At 41.4% G+C, this 26,234-nt stretch overlaps 1 protein-coding gene across 4 annotated transcripts in view; it reads right to left on the reverse strand.

Moving 5' to 3' along the window:
- The window catches only part of LYN (LYN proto-oncogene, Src family tyrosine kinase), a 98,014-nt gene that overhangs the window by 41,689 nt on the left and 30,091 nt on the right, over positions 1-26,234 (reverse strand). For 3 of the 4 annotated variants that reach the window (XM_073331137.2, XM_073331134.2, XM_073331135.1), the window contains exons 2-8: positions 17,209-17,345; positions 15,371-15,419; positions 15,174-15,279; positions 14,679-14,777; positions 14,469-14,572; positions 12,395-12,544; positions 10,451-10,603 (exon numbers count right to left, since the gene is read on the reverse strand). In XM_073331137.2, coding sequence (XP_073187238.1) covers positions 10,451-10,603; positions 12,395-12,544; positions 14,469-14,572; positions 14,679-14,777; positions 15,174-15,279; positions 15,371-15,419; positions 17,209-17,340 — 793 coding nt within the window. In that variant the 5' untranslated portion in view covers positions 17,341-17,345. The remainder of the gene's footprint in view (positions 1-10,450; positions 10,604-12,394; positions 12,545-14,468; positions 14,573-14,678; positions 14,778-15,173; positions 15,280-15,370; positions 15,420-17,208; positions 17,346-26,234) is intronic. The other variant, XM_073331136.2, reaches the window with a different exon arrangement.

Consider the following 26,234-nt stretch of genomic DNA (forward strand, 5'->3'; position numbering starts at 1 on the left):
TCCCAAGAACAAGGACGTCCTCTCCCCTGCAATCCTGGGGGGGAATGGGAGCAGTGGGAGGATTCTCAGACAGACCTCTCGAGAGGGTTCCAGGCCTAAAGGAAGGCAAGCCACAAAAAGGTCTCACTAAAGCCACAGCAGAACTTCTATATTCCCAAAGTGTCCTATTAAAGGTTAAAAAATATTAAAATAGCTAAAAAGTAAAAAAAAAAAAAAAAAAAAAAACCCTCAGAAATACTAGTCCTTTGATTCCGCCACATCCTCTTGCTCCCCCGCACTGAGGAAGGTGAACTGTCTGGCTGTGAAACCCGAGCAGGCTCCTGAAAGTAAGCCTCATATTTCTCTTCTCAAAATCCTTCCCTCAGGCTGCAATACCCCTTCTTCCTCCTTGAGGAGCCGATTAGGAATGAATGGACAAGCCTGATAAGGGCAAGCTATTAGCGAGTGTGACCTCAGGCTCTGTAACATTCAGCAGCCAAAGGGCTCCATTGCTGAGATACCAAAGTAGCCTCCCTCCCCAGCGACACGGTTATTCACTCAGAAGGAGAGTTGTACCCTAAAGACCCCACATACAGAAAAATGGAGGCCACTCTCAAAAAGGGCTTTGAAACCTCCTCCACCATCCTCTGAGCATCCCTGGCAGCTACCTGCTTTGCAAGAGCATCTCTTTCCTGGCTGGAAGATCTCATAGCCTCAAGGACAGAGATCACCCTCCCTAGCAATAACATTTGTAGCTGATGCCTCAATGGATGCAATGAGATTTTCAACCTGAGCCATGGCTTCCGACTCAGTAGCCAGGCGCCATCTATGGCTCTGACCCTGGAAGGTGGATACTCAGTCTAAACATGTCCTGTGCTCAGCCAAATTCACAGGCTCCTTCCTTTTTTGGAGAAAAGATGGAGGCCGGCAGTGTTGCAAAACAGTCTCTCCCTTCCCCACTAAAGGCCCTCAGTAGAGAATATAGATCAGCCTTCACAGAGAGGTGCTGCTTTCTCTGCTCATCTTCACATAGATACCAGCACAGAGGCAACAGATTCTCTGAGGGAATACAGTAGAGCTAAGGTCTGGGGGAAATCTAGAGGGACCTCAGCCCCACCCCGCAAAATCCACTTTATGTTAAAGATCACATAGGCTTCTACCCTGAGTTGGAGTTAGTGGGCAGGATTTCCAATTTCCTCAAGGAAGGGTTTCCATTGACCACAGACAAGTAGGTCAGGGAAAAATGAGCCTGGGATACTTCCTTGAGCTGTGGGCTCCATCTGATCTGATTTGATCTTCTTCCAGTCACCCAGCTCCTACAATGCCAAAAACCACACAGCCTGATACAGAACAAAATATCTTCTGGATGTGGGAGTGACAGAGTGTGTTCCCTCAGAAGAGAGATTCTCTGGGTTCTACTCCATCTTCTTCATTGTACAGAAGCACACAGTGGGTATGAGAGTGTCATTCCCAACCTCAAAAGACTCAACAAGTGGATGAAGACAATTAAGTTTTGGTTGGAGATCCTGGCCTCTGTGGTGTCATCCTGGCTCCAGGGGGACCTCTTGACTTCAGTAGACCTAGCCAACGCAATCTCTACATTCCCATGCCACTGCAGACTTTTGAGGTTCATCTACAGCAGGAAACATTATCAATTCCCAACACTCCCATTCAGCCTACCCCTGTCCCCCCACCCAGGTTCTTACAAAGAGGTTGTAGGTGGTAATAGCCAAACTCAGATTGCAGGGGACTCATCTGCACCTTTTCCTGGGCAACATCCTGATCAGAGCCCCATCACAGTCAGCAGTGCACAGGGCCACTGATTCAGGTCAGGGTCAACAACTCTGAGTGGTACCTGAATCAGGAGGTTTTTGATTTCATCCTTCAGACATTTGGCCCCCCTTCAATCAACCTGTTTCCAAATTGTATGAATACAAAAAGGCGAAAATACTTCACAAGGAAGGCAGACCCCAGATCCATGGAGACAGATGCCTTATTGCATAGTTGGCCACAGAGCCTACTTTACTGATAACTCCTCATTGGTCAAGGAGTCCTTGGTTCTCAGAGCTGACAGAGATGACCCTGGAGCCCCTACTCCAGTATCCATGAAGACCAGACATCCTCTCACAAGGTCATCTTTCACCCGTACCTAAAACGGCTTCAACTAACAGCCTGGCTGCCCAGAGGGAAACACTAGAAGGATTCAGTCTGTCCTCCATAGTTATTAAGATATTGTTTTAGTCTAAGAGAATCCTGATATTAAGAGCATACTCCTATTTCTGGTCCAGATTCAACTACTGGTGCCAAAGAGTACAATGGAAATCCCAGAAATCCAGGAATTTCAACCATTCTGGACTTTCTTCAAGAAAGCATAGACAGAGGCCTTCAGCCCAGCACTGATGTATGTCAAGTGTCTGCCCTTATTAGCATGCTATCTGCAGGATCCTTGGGCTCTCTGGCAGACAATCTACAGGTAATCCCATTCCTTTGAGCAGTACAATTAGCCAGACAAGTGGTAGGCCTCTCTTTCTGAAATGGGACCTTCCTCCAGCTTTGAGGGCCCTGACTAGTTATCCCTTTGAGCTTCTGACTTCAGGGTCAGTCTTTTATTTAACCATTAAGATTTGTTTCTTAGTAGCTGGCATGTCCCCCAGGCGAGTGTTGGAGCTGGCAGCCTCATCTATACAGGAGCCATACTGCATGTTTGAAGAGGACAAGGTGGCATTCAACACACCAGAATCCTTTCTTCCCAAGGTAAGTTTCTCCTCCCACACTTTGTAAGAGGTTGTGCATCCTTCATTCTGTCCAAAACCACAACATCCAACTGAAAAGGCGTGGGACATCTTAGACATCAAAAGAGTGTTGAAAATCTCTGAAGCATACAGAATCCATGAGAAGATCAGGCTCCCTATTTGTGTCCTTCCACACAAAATGCCAGGGACTCAGAGCAAGTCTTCCATTGCTAGGTGGAAGCCTAAAATCAGAGGTTCCTGTCCCATAAGGAATCAAGGAGCACCTGATGACATACTTAACCTCCAGAGCGGAAAGAGCAAGTGCATCCACTTTGGAAAGTTGCAAAGCAGCCATTTGGTCTACAGCTAACACCTTCATTAGGCAAGCTCTACAAGGTGGATCTTCTATCTTCTGCAGAGGTCTTCTTTCGTGGGAACATGCTGCAGGTGATGGTCCAGAAATATTAGAGACTCTTGAGCAAGCTCAGAAAAAGGGGGGGTACTGCTTTCCTACGAGGCTGCTTTCCTACAAGACTTTTGGTTCATAACCCTTTCTACAGCTGTTCACTGCTCGCTATTTCCCAGATGTCCAGAAATGGTGGAGACACTGGATTGCAGAATGGTAACTTGCTTACTGATCCTTTCCTTTCTGCTAGCAGCATCTTCAACCCACTCTGGATGGCTTATAAAGGCAAGGGTCAGATGTAAGTGGAATCATTACCGTATGACCACCTTCCCTGGTCTAGTATACTTAGTTACTGCATCTGACGAAGTGGGTATTCGCCCACGGAAGCTTATGCTCCAATATGTCTGTTAGTCTAAAAGGTGCCACAGGACTCTTTGCCGCTTATACTTAGTTATTTCATTATCTCTGGAAATTCATTAATAATGATATACATATTTTACAACTTGGGAATAACTCATACAATAGCAAGCAGGAGCAAATGAGCATGGCCAGACTGTGCGGTGTCAAAACACTGATCTGCCTCGGTGAGCTTCAGAGAGAGGAATCATAGAATCATAGAATATCAGGGTTGGAAGGGACCCCAGAAGGTCATCTAGTCCAACCCCCTGCTCAAAGCAGGACCAATTCCCAGTTAAATCATCCCAGCCAGGGCTTTGTCAAGCCTGACCTTAAAAACCTCTAAGGAAGGAGATTCTACCACCTCCCTAGGTAACGCATTCCAGTGTTTCACCACCCTCTTAGTGAAAAAGTTTTTCCTAATATCCAATCTAAACCTCCCCCACTGCAACTTGAGACCATTACTCCTCGTTCTGTCATCTGCTACCATTGAGAACAGTCTAGAGCCATCCTCTTTGGAACCCCCTTTCAGGTAGTTGAAAGCAGCTATCAAATCCCCCCTCATTCTTCTCTTCTGCAGGCTAAACAATCCCAGCTCCCTCAGCCTCTCCTCATAACTCATGTGTTCCAGTCCCCTAATCATTTTTGTTGCCCTTCGCTGGACTCTCTCCAATTTATCCACATCCTTCTTGAAGTGTGGGGCCCAAAACTGGACACAGTTCTCCAGATGAGGCCTCACCAATGTCGAATAGAGGGGGACGATCACGTCCCTCGATCTGCTCGCTATGCCCCTACTTATACATCCCAAAATGCCATTGGCCTTCTTGGCAACAAGGGCACACTGCTGACTCATATCCAGCTTCTCGTCCACTGTCACCCCTAGGTCCTTTTCCGCAGAACTGCTGCCTAGCCATTCGGTCCCTAGTCTGTAGCTGTGCATTGGGTTCTTCCGTCCTAAGTGCAGGACTCTGCACTTATCCTTATTGAACCTCATCAGATTCCTTTTGGCCCAATCTTCCAATTGGTCTAGGTCCTTCTGTATCCTATCCCTCCCCTCCAGCGTATCTACCACTCCTCCCAGTTTAGTATCATCCGCAAATTTGCTGAGAGTGCAATCCACACCATCCTCCAGATCATTTATGAAGATATTGAATAAAACCGGCCCCAGGACCGACCCTTGGGGCACTCCACTTGATACCGGCTGCCAACTAGACATGGAGCCATTGATCACTACCCGTTGAGCCCGACAATTTAGCCAGCTTTCTACCCACCTTATAGTGCATTCATCCAGCCCATACTTCCTTAACTTGCTGACAAGAATACTGTGGGAGACCGTGTCAAAAGCTTTGCTAAAGTCAAGAAACAATACATCCACTGCTTTCCCTTCATCCACAGAACCAGTAATCTCATCATAAAAGGCGATTAGATTAGTCAGGCATGACCTTCCCTTGGTGAATCCATGCTGGCTGTTCCTGATCACTTTCCTCTCATGCAAGTGCTTCAGGATTGATTCTTTGAGGACCTGCTCCATGATTTTTCCAGGGACTGAGGTGAGGCTGACTGGCCTGTAGTTCCCAGGATCTTCCTTCTTCCCTTTTTTAAAGATTGGCACTACATTAGCCTTTTTCCAGTCATCCGGGACTTCCCCGGTTCGCCACGAGTTTTCAAAGATAATGGCCAGTGGCTCTGCAATCACAGCCGCCAATTCCTTCAGCACTCTCGGATGCAACTCGTCCGGCCCCATGGACTTGTGCACGTCCAGCTTTTCTAAATAGTCCCTAACCGCCTCTATCTCCACAGAGGGCTGGCCATCTCTTCCGCATTTTGTGATGCCCAGCGCAGCAGTCTGGGAGCTGACCTTGTTAGTGAAAACAGAGGCAAAAAAAGCATTGAGTACATTAGCTTTTTCCACATCCTCTGTCACTAGGAGAGCAACCCAGATATCCAGAATTGCGGGAAATGCTACTAGCAGAAAGGAAATTATCAGTAAGAAATTTTCCATTCCCTTCTTTAATAGTTTTATAAAAAGATACTAAAAAGAGTGCAATATTACAGACAGACACTCTCATCCAGACTACCTCAAACCCAAGAAACCTTTACACCTGAGATGCAAGAACAATGTGTCTCATTAATAAAATAAACCATCAGGACTCCTTTTACGTTAACTTTTCTCTTAGCCTAACTGAGAACTTTCACTTAATTATTAATGCCAGAGTATGTTATGACTCATGTCAGTAAATATCTGGGGACAATAATGAATAAAACATGGACACACTGTTCTATAGTGCTGTTTAGATCTATCATGTCAATGCAACTGTTGTACAAATGCACTAACGCAACACTCTAAAACTCTTGGTCAGTTGTATGGTGGAAAGTAGTAACTCAGCATACAGTTAATGCTTTTTAAAATGAAATGTGGAGCTGGAAATGACATGTAGGAATGGGGAATTTGCCAATCCATTTACATGAGAGGGCTACACACTTCTCTACATGTGAGAATGCAATCCCACTGAAGTTAGTGGAGTAGTACATATTTACTTCAGGACTAAATATGGCCCAGAGAATGATCATTTTGGCTGGAGCAAAGTCTTGGGTGGCCAAACTTCCACTACACTTTTGCACACATTCAATCATAGCAAATTGTAATATGGATTTGTGATGTCCATTATAAATAGAAGGGATTTTCAAAACAGATCTCCAAAACCAGAGATGAAAGATTAGTGAACTAACCGGTACAACATGCCCTTTCATTCCCTGCTCCAAAACAATAATTGCCTGCAAAATTGTATCTTAAGAGCCTACTCTGAGTTACAGAAGTAAAGGTGGTCTTGAAACCACAGAACATCTCAGGCTATATAGCGGCTGAAACAGGTAGAATACTTCTTGGGCACTGGCCGGGAGCACAGTGAGGAATGACTCCTCTGCTTCCTTTCAATGCCTATAGCATGCACTTCCCTCAACATCAGTCGACATCTCCTAACCACTGGGGAAGTGGGGAAGTGGAACAGCAACTCCACCTCCTCACCCAGGTCAGCCATGCAAACATTGGAGTGGTTAGCACTATTGGTGCACAAACAACAGAGTTCTACCTAGTCCCCGCACAGGCATATAAAGAGAGCAAAGGGCACTGCTCCATGTAAAAAGAACAGGAGGACTTGTGGCACCTTAGAGACTAACCAATAAATGGGTTAGTCTCTAAGGTGCCACAAGTCCTCCTGTTCTTTTTGCGGATACAGACTAACACGGCTGCTACTCTGAAACCTGCTCCATGTACATATTCAAAAGGAGATATAGCCAGATCCCTGTGTGTTTTGAGTCGTCCTATGAGTCAAGCCAAGTTCTTTTAAACCCAAAAGAAATCACAGATGAAGCCTTATACACCAAGTTTCAAACCCTCCAGGAATGTTTACGACTGAACTATAAACTCTTGAATAAAAATGAAACAAAGAGATGCTGACAGACCCATAACAACACTGCTGCTAGCAGATGTGATCTCCCTCTCTCTCTCTCTCTCCCTCACACACACACCCCTCTTCCCTCCCACCCTTTTGTAACTATAAAACTAGTTACATTCCTTCTACTAACAGAAAGTTCTTCAGAAATCAAACCATGATTGTGGTTTGTACCTGGTACATAATATTGCTTAAAAGAATCATCTTTGTCCCATAAAGGCAGAAGTAATTTATCATTCAGAGAATATAACCATCTTATTTCCAAACTAAGGGAAGCATTAAGGAGCTGACTATTAATAAATGAGGCTGGGGTGCTTACTCCAATCCTATCCTGGCATGGGCCTGGGCTAGATGACCTAATAGATCTTTTCTAGCTACAATGTCTTCACTTCTAAGATTAATCACACTTGTTCATAAAGGATCCCCACCATGCAAATCAGCTTCTCTTGCTTCAGAAAAGATGCAGAGAGTGAGAGGAAACACACTACTCAATTTCACAGTACAGTAATTTCCCACATAATGTAATAACAATCCACAGAGGAAAATGTTTAGCCCATGTCAAGATCATCACATAAACAAGAGGAAACATCTTGAACCAGAAACACCCCCTTTTAATTTTTGTGCATGTGTATGCAGAACTAGTAGCTTCCTGAAATTAGCTGCACTTTCAACAGATGACAACATACCACACTGACTTTTCTATAGCAGTTCACGGTCAGTCACAATATTTATTGACCTGGTGTATTACACAAGGAAAAAATGCACAATGGCTGACCCTTGTCTTAACTAGTGAATAAGCATCACTCATGAGTCTCACAGCTAGAGGCCTTCTCAAGCTTCTTCTCATGAGGGAATATAAAAGCTGCATTCAGTCATAACATATAATTCAGTTATATAAGCAGAGCGCAAGTAGTATGTTTTATAGTCAAAGATTAAATGTATCACTGAATTAGACCTTTCTGTTTAATTATCAAGGATGCCACACCCATGGCAATATACAGATCTAGATCTTTACTTTTATATATACACATACCATTTCAAAACAACAGTATTCCAAATAGTGTGTTCCTATGAGACTGTTATGCTTTTTTGGGTGGCTAGAGTCACTCTTTGTACCTCCCGACTAGCTTTGATTGCTCAGAAATGCATTGCCTACTGTGACTTATTATTTAAAAACGTGAAAATGTTTATTCTTTAAAGATGACCTATGAAAGTGAAGAGGAGATTCAGAGAAGGGTGAGGAGTAGCATTAGGGACATCAAGACTGAAAGACTGGATTGATTTTCCTCCAAAGGGAGATGAATAAGAAGGGACATAAGTATATAAAATAATGAATGGCATAGAGAAGGTAGATCAGGAACTTCTGTTCTCATAACACAAAAGCAAGGGAACACACAATGAAATTTAAAAGGTGGAAAATTCAGAATGGACAAAAGTAAATACTCTTCACATACGTGTAATTAGACGGTGGAACTCATTGCCACAGGAAGTCGTTGAAGCCAAGAACAAAAAAGAACTGTATATTTAGATGGATAACAACAACAACGAGGGTTATCATAATTAATGCTAAACATTTTTTCGAAGAGATAGTAAACTTCATGCTTTTGGGTCTTCAGGACATTCTAACTTTTGGAGACCAAGATGAAACAATACTGGAGCTAATTACTCTAAAATCTGCCTACTGCAGAGTTTCTACACCTTCCTGAGCAGCAGACGGTACTTGCCAGAGACAGGATACTGGACTAAACAGATCACTGGTTCTGATCCAGTATGACAATTCCTATGTGCTACTTTCCAATCTTCTCTTTACCAAGAGATGCTGAAGCTTTGCACATTATTTACTAACACACATTTTGTTTCGTATTTCAAGTGTTCAAATAAACACCTTTACCCTGATTTTAAGAGAGTATTTTGTAAAGGTAGAGACATCTAGCAAAACGTGTTGGACCAAACCCGAGGTATTATGTAGTTTATAAAGCTAAAAGAGTCCCATTGGTGTCAATGGGAGGCCCTTATGAATATAGCTCTGTTGAAATGATGATTTCACGGAGGGTGCAGAAATCGTGAAAATGCTCCCCAACAGTGATTTTATATATATCATATAAATAAAAGGAAAATGTCTACAAGAAAGTCTAAAAAGCTACCTTAGCTTACAGTGCTGTGCACATGTGTGGAAGAATGGAGTGCTGTGTGCACCAACTTGAAATTGACTAACCTTACATGTGGCAAGGTGGGTGAGGTATTATCTTTTTATTGGACCAACTTCTATTGGTGAGAGAGACAAGCTTTTGAGCTTGGCCAACTTCTACTGGTGAGAGAGACAAGCTCGCCAATAGAAGTTGGTCCAATAAAAAGATAATACCGCACCCACCTTGTCTTTCTAATATCCTGGGACCAACACAGCTACAACACCACTGCATAGAATATTACTTTCCCTCCTTGAAACTGACAAAGCGCAAACTCTGTGACATCCAATACTTTCCTATTTACGCTGTAGTGAATTTTCAAAAATATATAAACAGTGATTTGCACAGGGCCCTACTTATGAATAACACTAGAATTTAGAGGAAGAGGAAGAAAGAAGAACAAAGGGATAACACACATCAAGGACCTGAGGCTCAGGACAGGTCCATACTAGAAACTTTTGCCAGGAATATTGGTTAGGAATGTGATTTTTTTTGGGGGGGGGCATTTCTATGCTGGCAGAAGCCATAGTGTAGATGCAATTATACTGACATAAAAGTTACTCTGATGGTATAGCTTATTTCACTTGGGAAGCCGGTACAAGCTGTATCAGCAAAGTCACTCCCACCCCCGCCAGTATGAGCTGTTTCTTTACTAGGAGGGTTTGCCGTTAGAGCTATATTGGCAAACCTTTTCTCCTGTAGAACTGCCCTTATAGTGGAAAACTATTGCACCATGGCTTTAAAAAAAAAGAAAAGAAAAAAAAGAAAGCCTGACAGTGGGTACAACAAATAATCTGCATAGCCCTACAGTGTAAGGCTTTAGGGCAGAGTTCCAGGGATCTCTACCTGCAAGGGAAGCAATCAGCATAATTCCTACATGTGTGCTGACAGGGAACCTGGGGGAACCACTGTGGATCAAGAGGCAGTACAGAAGGGTCTGGCAGATCCTGTGAGACCCATGAATTCTGAGAGTCAAACCACAGTTTCTTCCATAGGGGAACTCACTCCCCACAAAAGCTATCAGAGAAAATTCTACAAGGAGCTTGACTGCCCACCTTACCTCTCCCACTGGTTTTCCCCATGAGAGGGCATTTTCTGGGACTTAATATGCTGATTGCAAATATATATATATTGGGCCAAATTCATCCCTGATGTTACTCCAATGAAATCTAAGTAACAACACCAGGGATGAATCTGGATCCTTGAAACTGCACTGTATATAGTTATATTTCAGTGACATTTTGAATATTTAAAGATCCTTTTCAAAGCGCTAAGCAAACCAAAGGCTTGTAAACTTACCCATCCAAACTTCTCCAAACTGACCAGCTCCAAGTTTCTTCAGTAATTTAATTGATTCCCTTGCAATCTCCCAGGCATCTTTATCCCAAGGTTTTTGGGGTTTTGGACTAACACATGCTTTTTCCAGTTTTCTGCATAAACCATCTGACTGTTCTATTTTTCAAAAGAAAAACCAAGTAGAAAATCCATTACATTTTGTAATTACATTACATTTACGTGTCTACAGTAAAGTATGTGCAACTGCCGACTGGCACCAACTTCACAATCACCTTCATACTATTTTTAACTTTCCATACTGGGATTTAGGATTTCTTGAATTCTAGAGCCAATTTATAACATGTGCAATCTGCATTAGATGCCATAGATCTGCGGATGCAAAGAGATTGTTATTGCTCATATCGTCATTAGATTTGCTTTTCTCACTTCAACAGTGCACTAAGATAAATAGTGCCAAGGTAAATAAAATGTATGTTCTAACTCCTGAAAGTATGTTAATGAAGACAGAATTGGAAATACTGCTTAAGAAAAAGAAAATCTTATTAGTAAAGTATGTGATCCAAATCAGGAGAAGTTCTGAGTACGTGCCACTTCCATTGACTTCAGCATTTCTAAAGCACAGACTCACTTATTAAGGTGCCTAATTTTAGGCATTTGAGTTTGAAACTATGTAACTTGCACAATTTCACAAAAGAGGGCCAATAGCAGAGCTATGGCTAGAACTCAGGAATTTCTTGATTTGAGTCCTATGTTCAGGCCACTAAACCATGCTGCCTTCTAAGATGGGAGAGTTTTCGCTATAGTAGCATCTCTCTGATGACATTAAATGAACACAGTGTGTTGGCTCAGTCAGTTAAAAAAGAGTGATTTATTTCGTTTGTGAGGTGTTTCATACCAAAAGGCATCGAGCCAAGCTATAGACAAGTAATCTACACCCGTAGTATTTTGTAAGCTAAGTTCTGTTTGGTGAAGGATGCTGATGTTTTTTCTCTTTTCCCTTTAGAGGAAATATTGGCTCCAATCCTGGGAAATCTAGACAATGGAAAAGATGCCACTGGTCTTCAATAAATATCAGGATTGAGCCTAGTATTTTGTTACATTTCTACGCAGCTCTTAAATTATACAGTAGCCACCCACGCACCCACACACACTAAATAGATAATAATTACTTCTCCAGTCACTGCACATTTACAAAGAAAAAGAAATGTAATTAAGTAGGATTGAGATTTTCCAGTCAGTGCAGGGGATTTACAACACATCATAAATTAAAATTAATCAAAATTGTGTGGCTAAACCTCCAGTCTGGCTTTGAAAATCTCAACCTTGTATTTTTTTCAGCTACAAAATGGCCCCAAATCTCCTTTTCCTGACCCCAAGAAGGTATAGGCAATGGAAATTTTGTACTCAATGAGCAGCTGTAGACATTTTTATAAGAGGTTACTGTTTATAGACCCAATTCCTGCTCCCTTTGAAGTCAACGGGAATTTTGCATTCCCATCATAAAGTCACTCACAAAAAATGTCATTGTTGGCACAAGAAAATTACAGTGTTGATTTTTTTTTTCATATAAATCACCAGATACAATCCTGGAAGACATTTATGTATAAGAAATATTTAGAATTCCAGCATATCATAATGTCCACATATATTGGTTTACACTTACAAAAACAGCACTTATTCACAGTGGGCCTGATTATTCTCTCGTACCAGGTTCACACTGGTGTAACATTGACATTGACTTGTATGGAGTTACTCTTGATTTACACAGGCATATCAGAGGTCAGAATCAAGGCTAATATTATATCTTGCTACAATTCTCAGTGCTTGGATTTTTTACAAAAAATGTGGAAAGACTTGAAATAGAACAAGAAAAGCATTTTGATTATTTGCTTTAATGAAAACAACGCCTAGTATCCAATAAGCAAGCCACTGACTGATTTAACTTACTTTGGTAATGTTTGATCATATCGTTGATGGTGGAAAATGTAATCCTTGGAGAGATGTAATATCCTCCATTGTCTAGACTCCTTATTTTGTAGTGCTTAATAACATCACCATGCTGTGGATCATGGTCCCTGATGGAAAGAGAATAACTGCCTGTGGACAAACAGTGCAAAGATGTTGTTTAGTAGATAGGACACCTATATTGCACACATTGCTGTAGTTCAATATAAATATATGCAACAAACATGTAAATTTTCCCCCTGCTTCTCTTGTCCACTATTTACTTCAAAAAGCATTCTGCAATCATCCCAAATGATTGGCATGAAGAAGTTAGCAACTGCAGGCTCTGTTGCTGGTACCAAATTTACCCAGAAAGCTAATTTTCTGTCAGACTTTTCTGCTTCAGTACCAATGGAGATACTCACACTAATTTTCTCTCTTTCTTTTTTGGTAATATTCTGACAAACTGAGGCTCAGTTGTGCAGACAGTTACATGGCTATTCCTATTCCTGGGCATAGCCCCATTGACTTCAGTGGGACCATGTGCAGAAGCAACTGCAGGATTAGCCCAACCTCACTAATTGATATACAGGCTGAAATTCACTCTGCCAGAGGGCGAGTACAAGGAATCAGTGTGCCTTAAGCCCCTGGATGCTGCGAATAGGCTAGCGAGGAGGGGGTTTTGGGCATGCACAAAGGAAGAATCACAAGATCCACATGTATCTAGGAACTCAGCTTGACTCCAGACTTGTCACTGAGGTTTCTTTATTGGCATATGAACAACACTTGAATTGATCAGGCGTAAGCGTAGGGAGTGGGTATATGGCATACCACAAATCCAAATGACACAAACTCCCTGTCTTTATATACATTCAGAAATTGCACTACCTTCACTATATATTGCATTACATGTTTTGGGACTGGCTTGGTTACTTTGCAGGAACCAATCCCAGTGCAGAATGCTCTGTCCATGCGCTACCCATGTTCGACTTTACTCTTTACCTCATCTTTATGTTCCCAACTTCTCTTGTCCATTGTTATCCTGTTCTCAGCAAATGGTGCCCTGGGTGTTCCCCCTCTAATCTTAGCTAGCTCAGATGTTGTCTTTTAGCTTACTGACCCGTTTACTTATTTTAGCACAAGCATTCCATTTTCAGTCTGCTAATCTAGTTACCTCCCTAATCCTGTCTTCCAAAAAATGAAGCCGCCTCCACATTGAATTACTCAAATCAAGCCAGGCCTACGCCCTATTGGCAGGTTATTCATAACTGTCCATTGCAGGGATTCTTGCATCTTTCTCTGAAGGATCTGGTACTGTCACTGTTGGAGACAACATATTGGACTAGATGCATCAATGAGATGTTGGTGTCTAACTTTCTCAGGTTCCTTTGAAAATTCTAGTCTGGTGTCTCCATTAGTCTTCTCAGTATAAATAATGGCTTCTGTTATAAAAATATAGTTTGATTTTCTACCTACAGTGCAAACCCCCGGGTGCCACAAGTATACTATAAAACCTGTATTTGTAAGATTTGATATCTCAAGAGCTTTACAGAACAGGACAACTGTTATTCACATTTAAAGTTATCATCTAACCCATCCTAGGAGTCACAGTATCACAGATGTTCAGAAGGGAAAAGACCTCCTAGTTCATCCACTCTCTTTGCCTACATAGGATCATTTCTCACAGTACATTCTCTATTTCTATTCTATATTTTCTGGGTAGGTTTTAAGTGTTAAGCCATAGGACTCCTTCAATTCCTTTGGAGACTTTAGAATCATAGAATATCAGGGTTGGAAGGGACCCCAGAAGGTCATCTAGTCCAACCCCCTGCTCAAAGCAGGACCAATTCCCAGTTAAATCATCCCAGCCAGGGCTTTGTCAAGCCTGACCTTAAAAACCTCTAAGGAAGGAGATTCTACCACCTCCCTAGGTAACGCACAGTCTAGTCTTTCCCACAGTCTAACTGAATTCACTGATATATGTAGCAAACAACATAACATATTGGGCCAACTTCAGCTCTTGATCATGAGTTCATTTTTATCTCTGGTATCAATCCCAAAGTAATCCATTGCCTACCTTTTAATGTTTCACTTTCTCTGATAAGGAATGCTCCAGGATTGTTTCCTGGTGCTAGAAGCTGTCTCTCTGCATCTTTCCTGGTTATATCTTTGAAGAACCACCTGAAAAGTATTTTGAAAGAGTTAGGGTTTTTTCTCTCTACCCCCAAGGATATGCAACAGGGTGGAAAAGAAAGTTTCAAATGTACTGAAATATAGAAGAACATACTCTTCTGTTTCCAAGGTGTTTACTTTTGCTACATAGTTGCTTGGAATGAAGCCTTCTTTCTTTGTTGAGAGAGATTTAGCTCTCCACCATTCTCCAAGCCTGAAACACAAAACAACAACAGTAATCACAACATGCGAACAAAAAATAATGAAAGGTTATTCAGCTACTTCTGTGGTGCTGCTGAGGACCCTGGCTGGGCTGGAGGGGAAAACACAGCATTTTTCTCTGAAATTCAGTTATCCCAGAAACTTTAGAGGGTCAGCTTCAGAGCAAACTGCTACAACCCTCACCCAATCAACTGCCCAAGTGTTACAGGGGCTGGGAGGAAGGACCCAGTTTCACTTTCACATGGAAAGGAGCTTTTTTCCTTTAGTTTGAGAGCGTGTGTGTGTGTGTGTGAGAGAGAGAGAGACAGAAAGAGAAAAACAACATCTATATAGGGATGTAGTGATATCCACAGAAAACGTACAGTACAGCCAACACTGCTCTACTTACTCCTCAAGAACTTTCATTTTTTCTCCTTTCTTGAAGGACAAGTCATCTTCATGAATTCCATCATAAGGATACAAGGCTACTACAATGTCCCCATGCTCCTCCGCGTCTATTAATGCAGAAAGCCAAGTGACATTCTTACTATTATATTTGTTTGTATACGGCTATCACAAGTTGTTAGCGTTCTTATGGAAACATACCTTCTTTACAGAATCTCTGCCCTGGTAAAAGGTGCATTTCTGTATTCCCCTACAACAAAATATTTGTTAATTAAGCAGTTGGAGATCACCATGATTATATATATTATATGCACAGTACATAATATATAAAAGATTCTTCAGCTGGTGTGGCGTCATCTTAAATATTTCTAAGACAATATCCACAAAACTTTAATTAAAAAGAAGCATGTGGCTATTTTTCCTGTGCAATTTTAAAGGCAAATGATAAAGTAAACATTGAAGAAGTCCCAACTAGACTTTGAACTTATCAGCTCACACCGCACCAAGCTGAAAAGCGAAGTGGAAAATTCACAGCTTTGCTGTTGCTGCACTGACCTTTGACAAAGCTACTTTAACAGGCCGACAGAGCAATAATTATCAGTGTGAGGTGCTGCCCTCAGAAAGCTAAAAATAATATTAGGGTTGTCAATTAATTACAGTTAACGCCTGCAATTAACTGAAAACAAAAATTATTGCATTACTTTTTTTAATGCCTTGATCGCATACTTAGCAGGGAGGCAGGCATTGTCGGCGGGGGGCAGAAGCCCCATGACAGAGCCCCACACCTATATTTGAAATATAGAAAACCACCAAAAATTTATTGTTTAACAGTGTGATAAAAACTGTGATTAATCGCAATTAATTTTTTTAATCGCTTGACAGCCCTATTAAAAATATTTACTTTTAGTTGATTCGGGGGGGGGGGGGGGGAATAAAAAAAAATGTAACGATTAAAAAATTGCAGAATCTGATTTTCTTATGCCTGCAATTTTCCAGTGTTGCTGTCCATGAGATTTCATTCATAAAACACACCTGGTCAAGACCCCAGCTAGTATAAATCAGCATAGCTTTACTGAGAATTCTGCCAGTTGACACCAGCTGAGGATCTGGCCAACTGAGTGGAGATATGGGGAAACATGTTTACTGCTGACTAAGCAACTGAGAAAAAGGAATTATTTCATTTTTATCCAGACGGTAACAATCCTTATATTTTGCCAATTTAGGGTGGAAAATGCATATAGGTCCATATCTTCTCCTCTATACAAGATCGTCTTGTAAGGTTTTGCACAGGAGATTTCATGGCATCCTTCCCCCTCCTGGCTGCAGAAATACTTGGCAGACGATGCTGTGTTTCCCCCTACTCAGGAGCGGGGTTTTACTAGTGGACCTGCATGGTAGCAGACCCATGAGTTACACCAGTGGCCTGCCTTCACTACTGTGGATAGAGCACTGCTCCACAGCACACAGGGGTTTTCAATTGGCTTGCTCTGCCCTGTACAGCAGAATTGCATCCATTCTGCTGCCCTTCAGTCCACATATGCTTATGGAGAGAGGTGAGAAGTCAAGATTTGCTGTACTAGAACAACATGCAACAGTACACTCCTTATCAGTGCAGAACTACACATTAAAAATAAAGACGTGGTGCTTTTATAAAGAAATTCTGATGCTCTACAATTCTTATGAGCTTAAAAGTGCAAAACGCTTCTAAGATATTGTTGCTTTTAGAACTATTTCTAAACTATTTCAGACTTCCTCAGAGTCACTCAGCATTCCTTGAAAGCATCACACATACCACATCAGGGAGTATTTGCTCTCTATAAAAAGAAGGCCGAGCCAATATTTACAAAGAAATAAACCGCCAAGGGCTTTTTAAAATATGGCATACCCTTTGACGGTAAGGTTGCACAGCACTACAAAGCAAAATTGTAGACAAAAATGATTAATTTTAGGTTCTACATGCGTTTTTTATTTAAATTTAAATCATGCCAGTCATGCTTTGATCTTGCTATTGGAATTCTCCCCTGAGACTATCTACTTACTGGCCTTTGCTGTTTATTGGACGTTGGATCCCTCACATAAATAGTTCGTTCAGTTTTACGTACTGGTTGGTTCTTCAAATCTAGCCCATCTCCATGCAGAGTCTCTTTTCTTTTTGATTTTATACATCCCATATTTCCTGTTGGAATAAAAAGGTATTAAACAAAAATGTGTTATTATATAACCAAGTAGCTTTTCATGCAATCATCTGACTATGTAACAAAAACTTTCTTTCCATTCACAATAGCTGAGCAACAATTACAAAAGCTTCAGGCATCAGTATTGATACATGTACCTGTGGTTGGGAACCACTGCTTTAGTAGTTCCCCCAATACGTTCTATACCAAGGTAGTCCTTATGTCAGTTCAAGATAGGACGGTCTGGGTTCAGCTGCTAGTATCTACGTAACTGGAACCCAACTGCTAATCCACCCAAGTAATTATGCATTTCTTGAGAAAGCACCTGTAACAAATTATCTTCCTCCTTTGTAGGGCAGTAACTATCTTTATTTGTCACAGGACTTGCCTTGAAGACACCAAAAAGAAGTGTTTACATGTCAAACAGCCTTATGAAATGGGATTGGGGCACCGACAGATGCAAGTAAACCAGGGGTGGCCAAAGCACAGCCTGAAGAGCTGAAGCAGCCCATTGAATTCCACACCAGGTCTCGTGTCTGCCCACATCTTTAGTACAGAGGCCTTGTCCACACTAGAAAGTTGTGCCTCTTTAACAATACTGATATGGTTAAAGAGATACAACTCTCCTAGTGTGGATACAGTTATATCAGTGTAAAGGTGCCATAACTGTTCCATACCACAAGGGCACCATATCCTATAAGGCACTTTTACAGTGGTATAATTGCATCCACAATAGGGCTTATGTATTTTTATAATACAAATAATTTTATAATAAGAATCACATCCCTAACCGACATAGTTATACCAATACAGATATCAAGTGTAGACCTGGCCTGAGAGGCAGCCCTCAAGAAATACAGCACAACACGTTATGCTCCCACCAGTTGTAGCCTTCCACCCAGGTCAAGATGGAGCACTGCATGTTGGGCAGGGCCGGCTCTATAGTTTTTGCCGCCCCAAGCAGTGGAAAAAAGTGCCGGCGGACGGCAAATGGGAGAAGCTGCCGCCGAATTGCCGCCACGGCCGGCGGGGCAGAGGAGCTGCCGCCGAATTGCCACCACCGTGGAAACACTGCCACCCCTTTCTAACTGCCGCCCCAAGCACCTGCTTGGAACGCTGCTGCCTGGAGCCAGCCCTGACGTTGGGACCTATAGTCTCTGTGGGCTGCACCTCTTCCTCTACATTAAAGATGAGGGTAGCTGCAGTCTGCCCTGTTTTGCGGAAATTAGATGTGGCCCTTTGATATCAAAGTTTGGGTGTCCATGAATAAACTCACTGGTCATTGCACATTAAGTTCAGTGACCAATTGAGAGCTCATTGATCTCCAAACCACCTAGTCACTTGTGTTCTCTTAAATTAAAAACAAAAATGCCCAAGGGCCCTCATTCCACAAGAAAAGTGAGTGCAGTTTTCAGTTCTGGCATATCAATGATTGCAGCATTTCCACTCACCAGTGTAAGATGGAGAGACCGCATTTCTGTTGGAATCTTTTCTTACAATAGGAAACCTCTAATGCTTTCATTTTTGCTTTGTGAAAATTCCATTGGAAATCCCCCCAATCTCCAATTCCATATGGTGTATATATATACACACACACACATCGTCTTTCATTTGAGACACTAACAGAAGCTTTTAGGATTTCAACATTTAAGAACACCCTCCAAGTTTTCAGGCACAATTAATTGTGGGCATACAAAACTCGCTTGCACTTTTGAACATGACAAACATGCAGATGGGTAGGCAAGCTGGGGTTTGTGTGTGCATATCTGATTATTAGATGTCTAACTACCTGATTGCACCCAGAATAAATCAGGTATTCAGTCATGTTAACTAACATCTGTGCCCACAATTTTGCACCTACAAAACCACAACCTGAAGTTGAAGACTCATAAAAAACTGGCATGAAAGTAGTCAAGCACATGCCCTAACTTTAAGCAGGTGAGTAGACCCACTGATTTAAAAAAGACTAATCAGTGGCAGAGCAGGGAAAAGAAACCCTGACTCCCAGTTCAGAGCCTTATATGCACTGGAGATGGAAAGGATTAATGTGATGCAGGGACCTTAAATATATGTTATGGTGGGAGGGGGAAAGAAGAGAGATTGAAGATCCATCCCCCCAAAAGTTAAAAAAGGATGTTAACATTAGTTGTAATTGTGTCATTCACAATGGTGACAGTAAAAGCATTTGATGAATATTTTGCACAAACAACTAAATTTCAGCCACCTAGTAACATATACTTCAGATGCATCATCCAAGATTAAACTCATAGCAACAATAAGATTCAGAGTGGTAGCCATGTTAGTCTGTATCAGTCAAAAGAACGAGGAGTACTTGTTTGTTATAGAGACTAACAAATTTATTTGGGCATAAGCTTTATTCTTTTTTTTTTTTTAAATGGACACAAATCAGACATCAAGAATTATAACATTCAAAAATCAGTCAGAGAACACTTCAACCTCTCTGGTCACTCAATTACAGACCTAAAAGTCGCAATACTCCAACAAAAAAACTTCAAAAACGGACTCGAATGAGAAACTGCAGAATTGGAATTAATTTGCAAACTGGACACCATTAAATTAGGCTTGAATAAAGACTGGGAGTGGATGGGTCATTAAACAAAGTAAAAACTATTTCCCCATGCTAATTTTTCCCCAACTGTTACTCACACCTTCTTGTCAACTGTTGGAAATGGACCATCCTGCTGATCACTACAAAAGATTTTTTTCTCCTGCTGATAATAGCCCACCTTAATTGATTAGTCTTGTTATAGTTGCTATGGCAACACCCATTTTCTCTGTGTATATCTATCTTCCTACTGTATTTTCCACTGCATGCATCCAATGAAGTGGGTTTTAGCCCACGAAAGCTTATGCCCAAATAAATTTGTTAGTCTCTAAGGTGCCAAAAGTACTTCTCATTCTTTTAGCAATGATAAACTAGAACACAAATGTGTTACAGATTGAGGGTCCAATTCTGCAAGATACTAATCGCCTCCAAAGAGGCGCTAAGCACTCTTCACTCCCATTGATTTCAGTGGGAGTTAGGGGTACCCTGGGCCAGATCCACAAAAGAATTCCAGTCCAATGGAAGTTAGGAGTCTATATACCTTTGTGGATCTGGATTTCAGTTCCTTATAGGATTGAGCCCTTTACCTGTCCTTTATTAATTAGTCTCTCAAATCTTTCTAAAGAAGCAGTTGAAAAAACTGCAATAGATTAAGGTAAATGAAGTGCTCGTTTAACTTTCAGGCAAATTAATTCACAGGATTTCTAATTAAGTGTATGAAGATTCTGAAAACCTCATTTCACATAAAGCAACTGAAAAATATTAAAGACATGTTAGGAATTTTGCCACTTATTGCATTTTATTCTGATACTATAACGGTGAAATTAGAGTTTCTATGAATTCTCCCACGGCCTTGGGATCATGTATTTCCATGGGTATTCCCAGTATTTTATGCATCACTGCGTATGGAGTTCAAGACATTTAAAATGGTCAAGATGCTGAGATAGGAATTTTAAACAAGATGTTATAGCTGATAAACATTATACATTGAAAGCAAACAGACTTCTTGCACCTGAGCAGGAAGGTCCTTAGAATGGCATGAGAATAAAAACTCCATAAAGCTAATCTTAACAGCAGACATTGTAAGATAAATTTTGACCAGCCATATGCTAAAAGTGATGAATTTTAAAATATTGATACTATGCAATTACCTTTTAACCCTTAAAATATAAACAGTCAACCCCAGTAAAAATACATTACTCAAAAAGTAGTGAAATATGTAATGAATGAAGCATATCTATTTCTTAAGTTATAGTATATTTCTGTAGAAAGTATGGGGAAAGTGGATTTATGCATGAATATTGCATTTAGTGTAAAATGTTTATTTGCATGACTTTTTTCCCCATTTACCTCAATGAACATCAGGTAAATTTAATCTTTTGTGAGAGGCAAGTGTTTTTTTCCTGGTATTAAAAGGAGAATTTGATAAGCTTTCAGCTGTTCAGAAGTACAACATTGTTACAGATTAGAGTATTTGTTCTTCTGAGATAAGAATCACTTGTACAACAAAGGAAATACTTTCAATCCCTTTACAGACGTTTCTCATTCCCACAATGTTTTACAATAGGTGAGATGTTACTGTTCATCAGTGCTTTTAATCAATTTTCCTGTCCACTTTTTTAGACATGAAAGATGCTCCACGTGTAGATAAGAAGAAACTATATAAGAGAGGATAACTTCTATAAGCAGATACCTAATTAAGTAATTTGACTTAAATTATCATTGAATAAAAGCATCTGATTTTATTACGTGGCCTAAAAGGTAAAATGAAGTTAAAAGACATGACTGCTCTCTTTCAAACACACACCAAAGATAACTATGAGCTTCCTCTAACAATAGGTTGTTTCATAATCACCAACCTTTCTTTTGATGCCTGCAAAGATGTAGGATTCAAAAAGAATTCAAGACAATTATCATCATCTGCCAGCATATCATCTCACCCCAGTAATATTTTATCTCTTCTCTTTGCTTAGCTTTCTCTTTGATTTCAAGTAGATATCAGGGACCAGAAACTGCTTACAATGTGCTTGTTTGGATTTTAAAAGCTGCTGTCCTTCTGACAAACACAGCTGTTCTATCTGCCTTTTGCTTCAGTACCAGCAATGTAATTTAACTAAAACCACAAATATTTTAGCCTAATACGCATAGTGGAAGATCACATGACCATTACAGGTCCATCCACTACCGCATCTGTAGCCTGTGATATTTTGCTTCCTCTAAGTGCTTGTCTATCTTAGTCATCTATATCTTACACATTTTTCAATATTTTTATGGTTGCCTCTTCTAGTGATGTTTGTTATACATATTCATTATGCTGTGAGTTAACAACTGTTTCCTAAATCAACTTGAATGCTTGGGCTTTTCTTAACCAATCACGTTTTACTAAAATGCTTCTCAAATCCCAACACATTTTTCAATCACTTAGAGTGGTTTTAGTTTAATCTTTGTATAAACTGACTAAAATATTTTTAGAATAGCTTTTTAAAAGTTGTTATAAAATTAATATCACCCAGTTAGTAAATGCACTAACATACAGTATGCAAACTGCCTAATAGTAACTATTCAAGGAGCTGACTAAACAATCCCAAAGCTGTGATAAGATATAGATAACTCTTAATAAATGTCTATTTATATGGATACTTACTGTACAAATAAGACGTTTATATGTCATTGGAAGCTTTATAGATGGTAGAATAACTCTTTATTGTTTAAAGTTATAATAATCTAAACAGTTATTTCTACTGCCTGCCTGTTGCAGGAGACTAAAATATTTGTTTTTGTGAATTATATTTCATATCTTAACTGTGCAATCTGCTGTGAAGGAACAATGTTGTTGTTTTTTTAAAATCCAAGATCCAAAAAGTCATCATTGGGCAATGCTTTGCATTTAGAACTCTGAATCTAGAATTGAAAACAACTTATTTTTCCCCTTGGACATTCCAAAAAGGTTAAATTAAAGTGACAGGTAAGTGCATCTTTTTATAATTTTAAATTGTATTAGTATACCCTTAGAAAACTGAAAACAAAATCTCTCTATCTAGTCTTTTCCCACTTTCATCCCACTTTCTCTCAGTGTGGCTTTTTACACTGATTGTTCTGTTCTCTTTTCAGAGTTTATAAGGCCAGACATAGAGCTGGTTGGAAATTTCCTAACAAAACAAAATTTTCTTGGAAAATGCTGGTTCATTAAACCCAAAATGTCTCATGAAAGCAAATCAGGTTCAATGAATTTTAGTGAATCACGGGAAGGTTTCAGTCAGAAATCTGCCTGGTTCCCTGCCAGCCCACGTGGCGTGCTGCTTGAGAGTCCCACCATTCATACTGCACTGGAGCCAGGGTCCTCCAGGTTTCCAGGATCCATATTTCCAGGTAGCCTCACCATGCCAGGGCTTTCTGGCTCCCTGCAGTGCGTCCAGGTGCCTTGAAGTCCCAAAAGCCTAGGGAGAATTGGCTCTAGCCAGAACTGGGTTCTCGGAATGAAGGCTCCTTGTTCCGCAGCACAGAGCTTGGAACCCCTTTCTGCCACAGAGTTGGGAGCCTGGAAGTCCTGCAATGTGCTTGCAGGGTCTAGGGCTCTTGGGCATACAGACTGCCCCCAGGCCTGGGAGCCCAGGGCTTCAAGACTACTGGGCCAGTTGCCTCCCCAGGCTGCCTGACTCTCCAGTCTGACCTCCTGTATAAAAACAGGCTAGAGGACTTCCCTGAATTAATTCAAGTTTGAACTAGAGTATGTCTTTCTGAAAAAACCAATCACGATTTAAAATTTTCCAGTGATGACCCTTGTTTTCTTGGTGTCTCCATCATAACCATCTAAAAGAGATTTATTCAAATATTGAAGCCTCCTTTTCTAGGCAAAAGTAGCGATGGGAAAACCTTAAAAGGTTTGGAAATTCAGTTCATGTGACCTTTTTTCTCCTGTCCAGTCTAGCAAAGACCACTTCCTCTTACCAGAGTATTTCTAGGACCCTGTTTTTCAGTACTGCAGCTCTCTCCTGCCTGTGTTATAAGGACCAACTCCACAGTAAGGGCTCACTTCCATCTTTTAGGGCCCTAAAAGTATCACACTTCTGGTACAGTGTCACTTGATGCAGTCTGTAGCATATCTGCCTCCAGAGAACACAACAGAAAAATTTAAATCAAGGCACTAGGGCTCAGCATAGATTTACTTGGGTCCGGCAGCGTACTTTTAAACCTGCTGCCTAACACAACGGTAAGAACGAATGTTAGTAGAGTGGAGGGGCTATAGGGAGGGAGTAAATTTGCGGGTTCATGAATTCAAATCTTAAAAAACATTTAGGTTTTTGTTTTATTCAAGCCAGTTCCCATAAAAGGTGCAAGAAGATGTTCTTTAAATATGTTATGAGCAAGAGAAAGATGAAGGAAAGTGTAGGTCCTCTACTTAGCACGGAAGGAAAGCTAATAATAGATTACATCAAGAAGACGGAGACATTTAATGCCTATTTTGCTTGCCTTCGCAAAAAAGGGTTAATGGTGACCAGATACTCAACACAATTAATATTAACAAGAAGGGGGAAGGAACACAAGCCAAAATAGGAAAAGAACAGGTTAAAGAATATTTAGATGTATTCAAATCGGCAGGGTGTGATGAAATTCATCCTAGGATACTTGAGGAGCTAGCTGAAGCAATCTCAAAAATGTTAGCAATGATCTTTGAGAACTCATAGAAAATGGGTGAGGTCCGTGAGGACAAGAGAAGAGCAAACAAACATAGTACCTATCTTTAAAAAGGGGAACAAAGATGACCCAGGAAATTATAGACCAATCAGCCTAACTTTGATCCCTGGAAAGATACTGGAACAAACTGTTAAACACACAGTTTGTAAACACCGAGAGGATAATAGGGTTATAAGGAATAGCCAGCATAGATTTGTCAAGAGCAAATGATGCCAAACCAACCTAATTTCCTTCTTTGACAGGGTTCCTGGCCTAATGAATGATGGGGGAAGCAGTAGTTGTGATATCCTTGATTTTAGTAAAGATTTTCACACAATCCCACATGACATTCTCATAAGCAAACTAGGGAAATGCAGTCTAGATTAAGTTACTGTAAGGTAAGTACACAACTGGTTGAAAGACCACACTCAAAGAGTAGTTATGAATAGTTCTCTGTCAAACTGGGAGTCTCTCTCTAGTGGGGTCCCTCAGGTGTCAGTCCCGAGTCTGTTACTATTCAATATTTTCATTAATGACTTGGGTAATGAAGAGTATGCTTATAAAATATGCAGATGACACCAAGCTGAGAGGGCTTGCAAGAACTTTGGAGGAGGACAGGATTCGAATTCAAAAGGACCTTGACAAATTGGAGAATGTGTTTCAGTTCAACAAGATGAAATTCAATAAAGACATTGCAAAGTATTCCACTGGGGCTGGGGGGAGGGGGAGGGAATAAAATGTACAACTACAAAATGGGGAATAACTGGCTATGTAGTAGTCCTTCTGGAAAAGCATCTGATGAATATGAGTCAACGATATGGTGCATTTGTGGAAAAGGCTAATATTCTGGACAAACTGTAGGAAATCCAGAGAAGGACAACAAAAAATGATAAAAGGCTTAGAAAACCTGATGTATGAGGAAAGGTTAAAAAATGGCAAGTTTAGTCTTGAGAAGAGAAGACTGATGAGGGAGCTGACAACAGCCTTCATATATATTAAGGCAGAGATGGGCAAACTACAGCCAGCGGGCCACATCCGGCCCGTGGGACCATCATGCCTGGCTCTTGAGCTCCAGGCCAGGGATGCTAGCCCCCGGCCCCTCCCCTGTCGTCCCCTCTCCCTGCAGCCTCAGCTCGCCATACCGCCAGCGCTCTAGGTGGCGGGGCTGCGAGCTCCTGCCAGGCAGTGCAGCTGCGAGAGCCGCCGGCCTGCCCTGGTGCTCTAGACTGTGCGGCGGCATGGCTGGCTCCAGCCAGGTGGCGTGGCTGCCAGTCCTGGTACTCTGAGCAGCATGGTAAGGGGGTGAGGAACAGGAGGGTTGGATAAGGGGCAGGAGGTTCCGGGGGGCAGTCAGGGGACAGAGAGTGGTTGGATAGGCGTGGGAGTCCTGGGAGGCCTGTCAGGGGGCAGGGGTGTGGATAGGGGTCAGGGCAATCAGGGGACAGGGAGCAGGGGGGGTTGGATAGGAGGTGGGATCCCAGGGGGGGCTGTTGGGGCAGTGGGTCCCGGGAGGGGGCGATCAGGGGGACAAAGAACAGGGGGGGTTGGATGGGTCAGGAGTTCTGAGGTGGGCAGTTAGGGGATAGGAAGTGGGAGGGGCGGGGACCAGGCTGTTTGGGGAGGCACAGCCTTCCCTACCCGGTCCTCCATA

The sequence above is a fragment of the Lepidochelys kempii genome, chromosome 2 (genome assembly GCF_965140285.1).
Source record: "Lepidochelys kempii isolate rLepKem1 chromosome 2, rLepKem1.hap1, whole genome shotgun sequence".
Classification (NCBI taxonomy): domain Eukaryota; kingdom Metazoa; phylum Chordata; order Testudines; family Cheloniidae; genus Lepidochelys; species Lepidochelys kempii.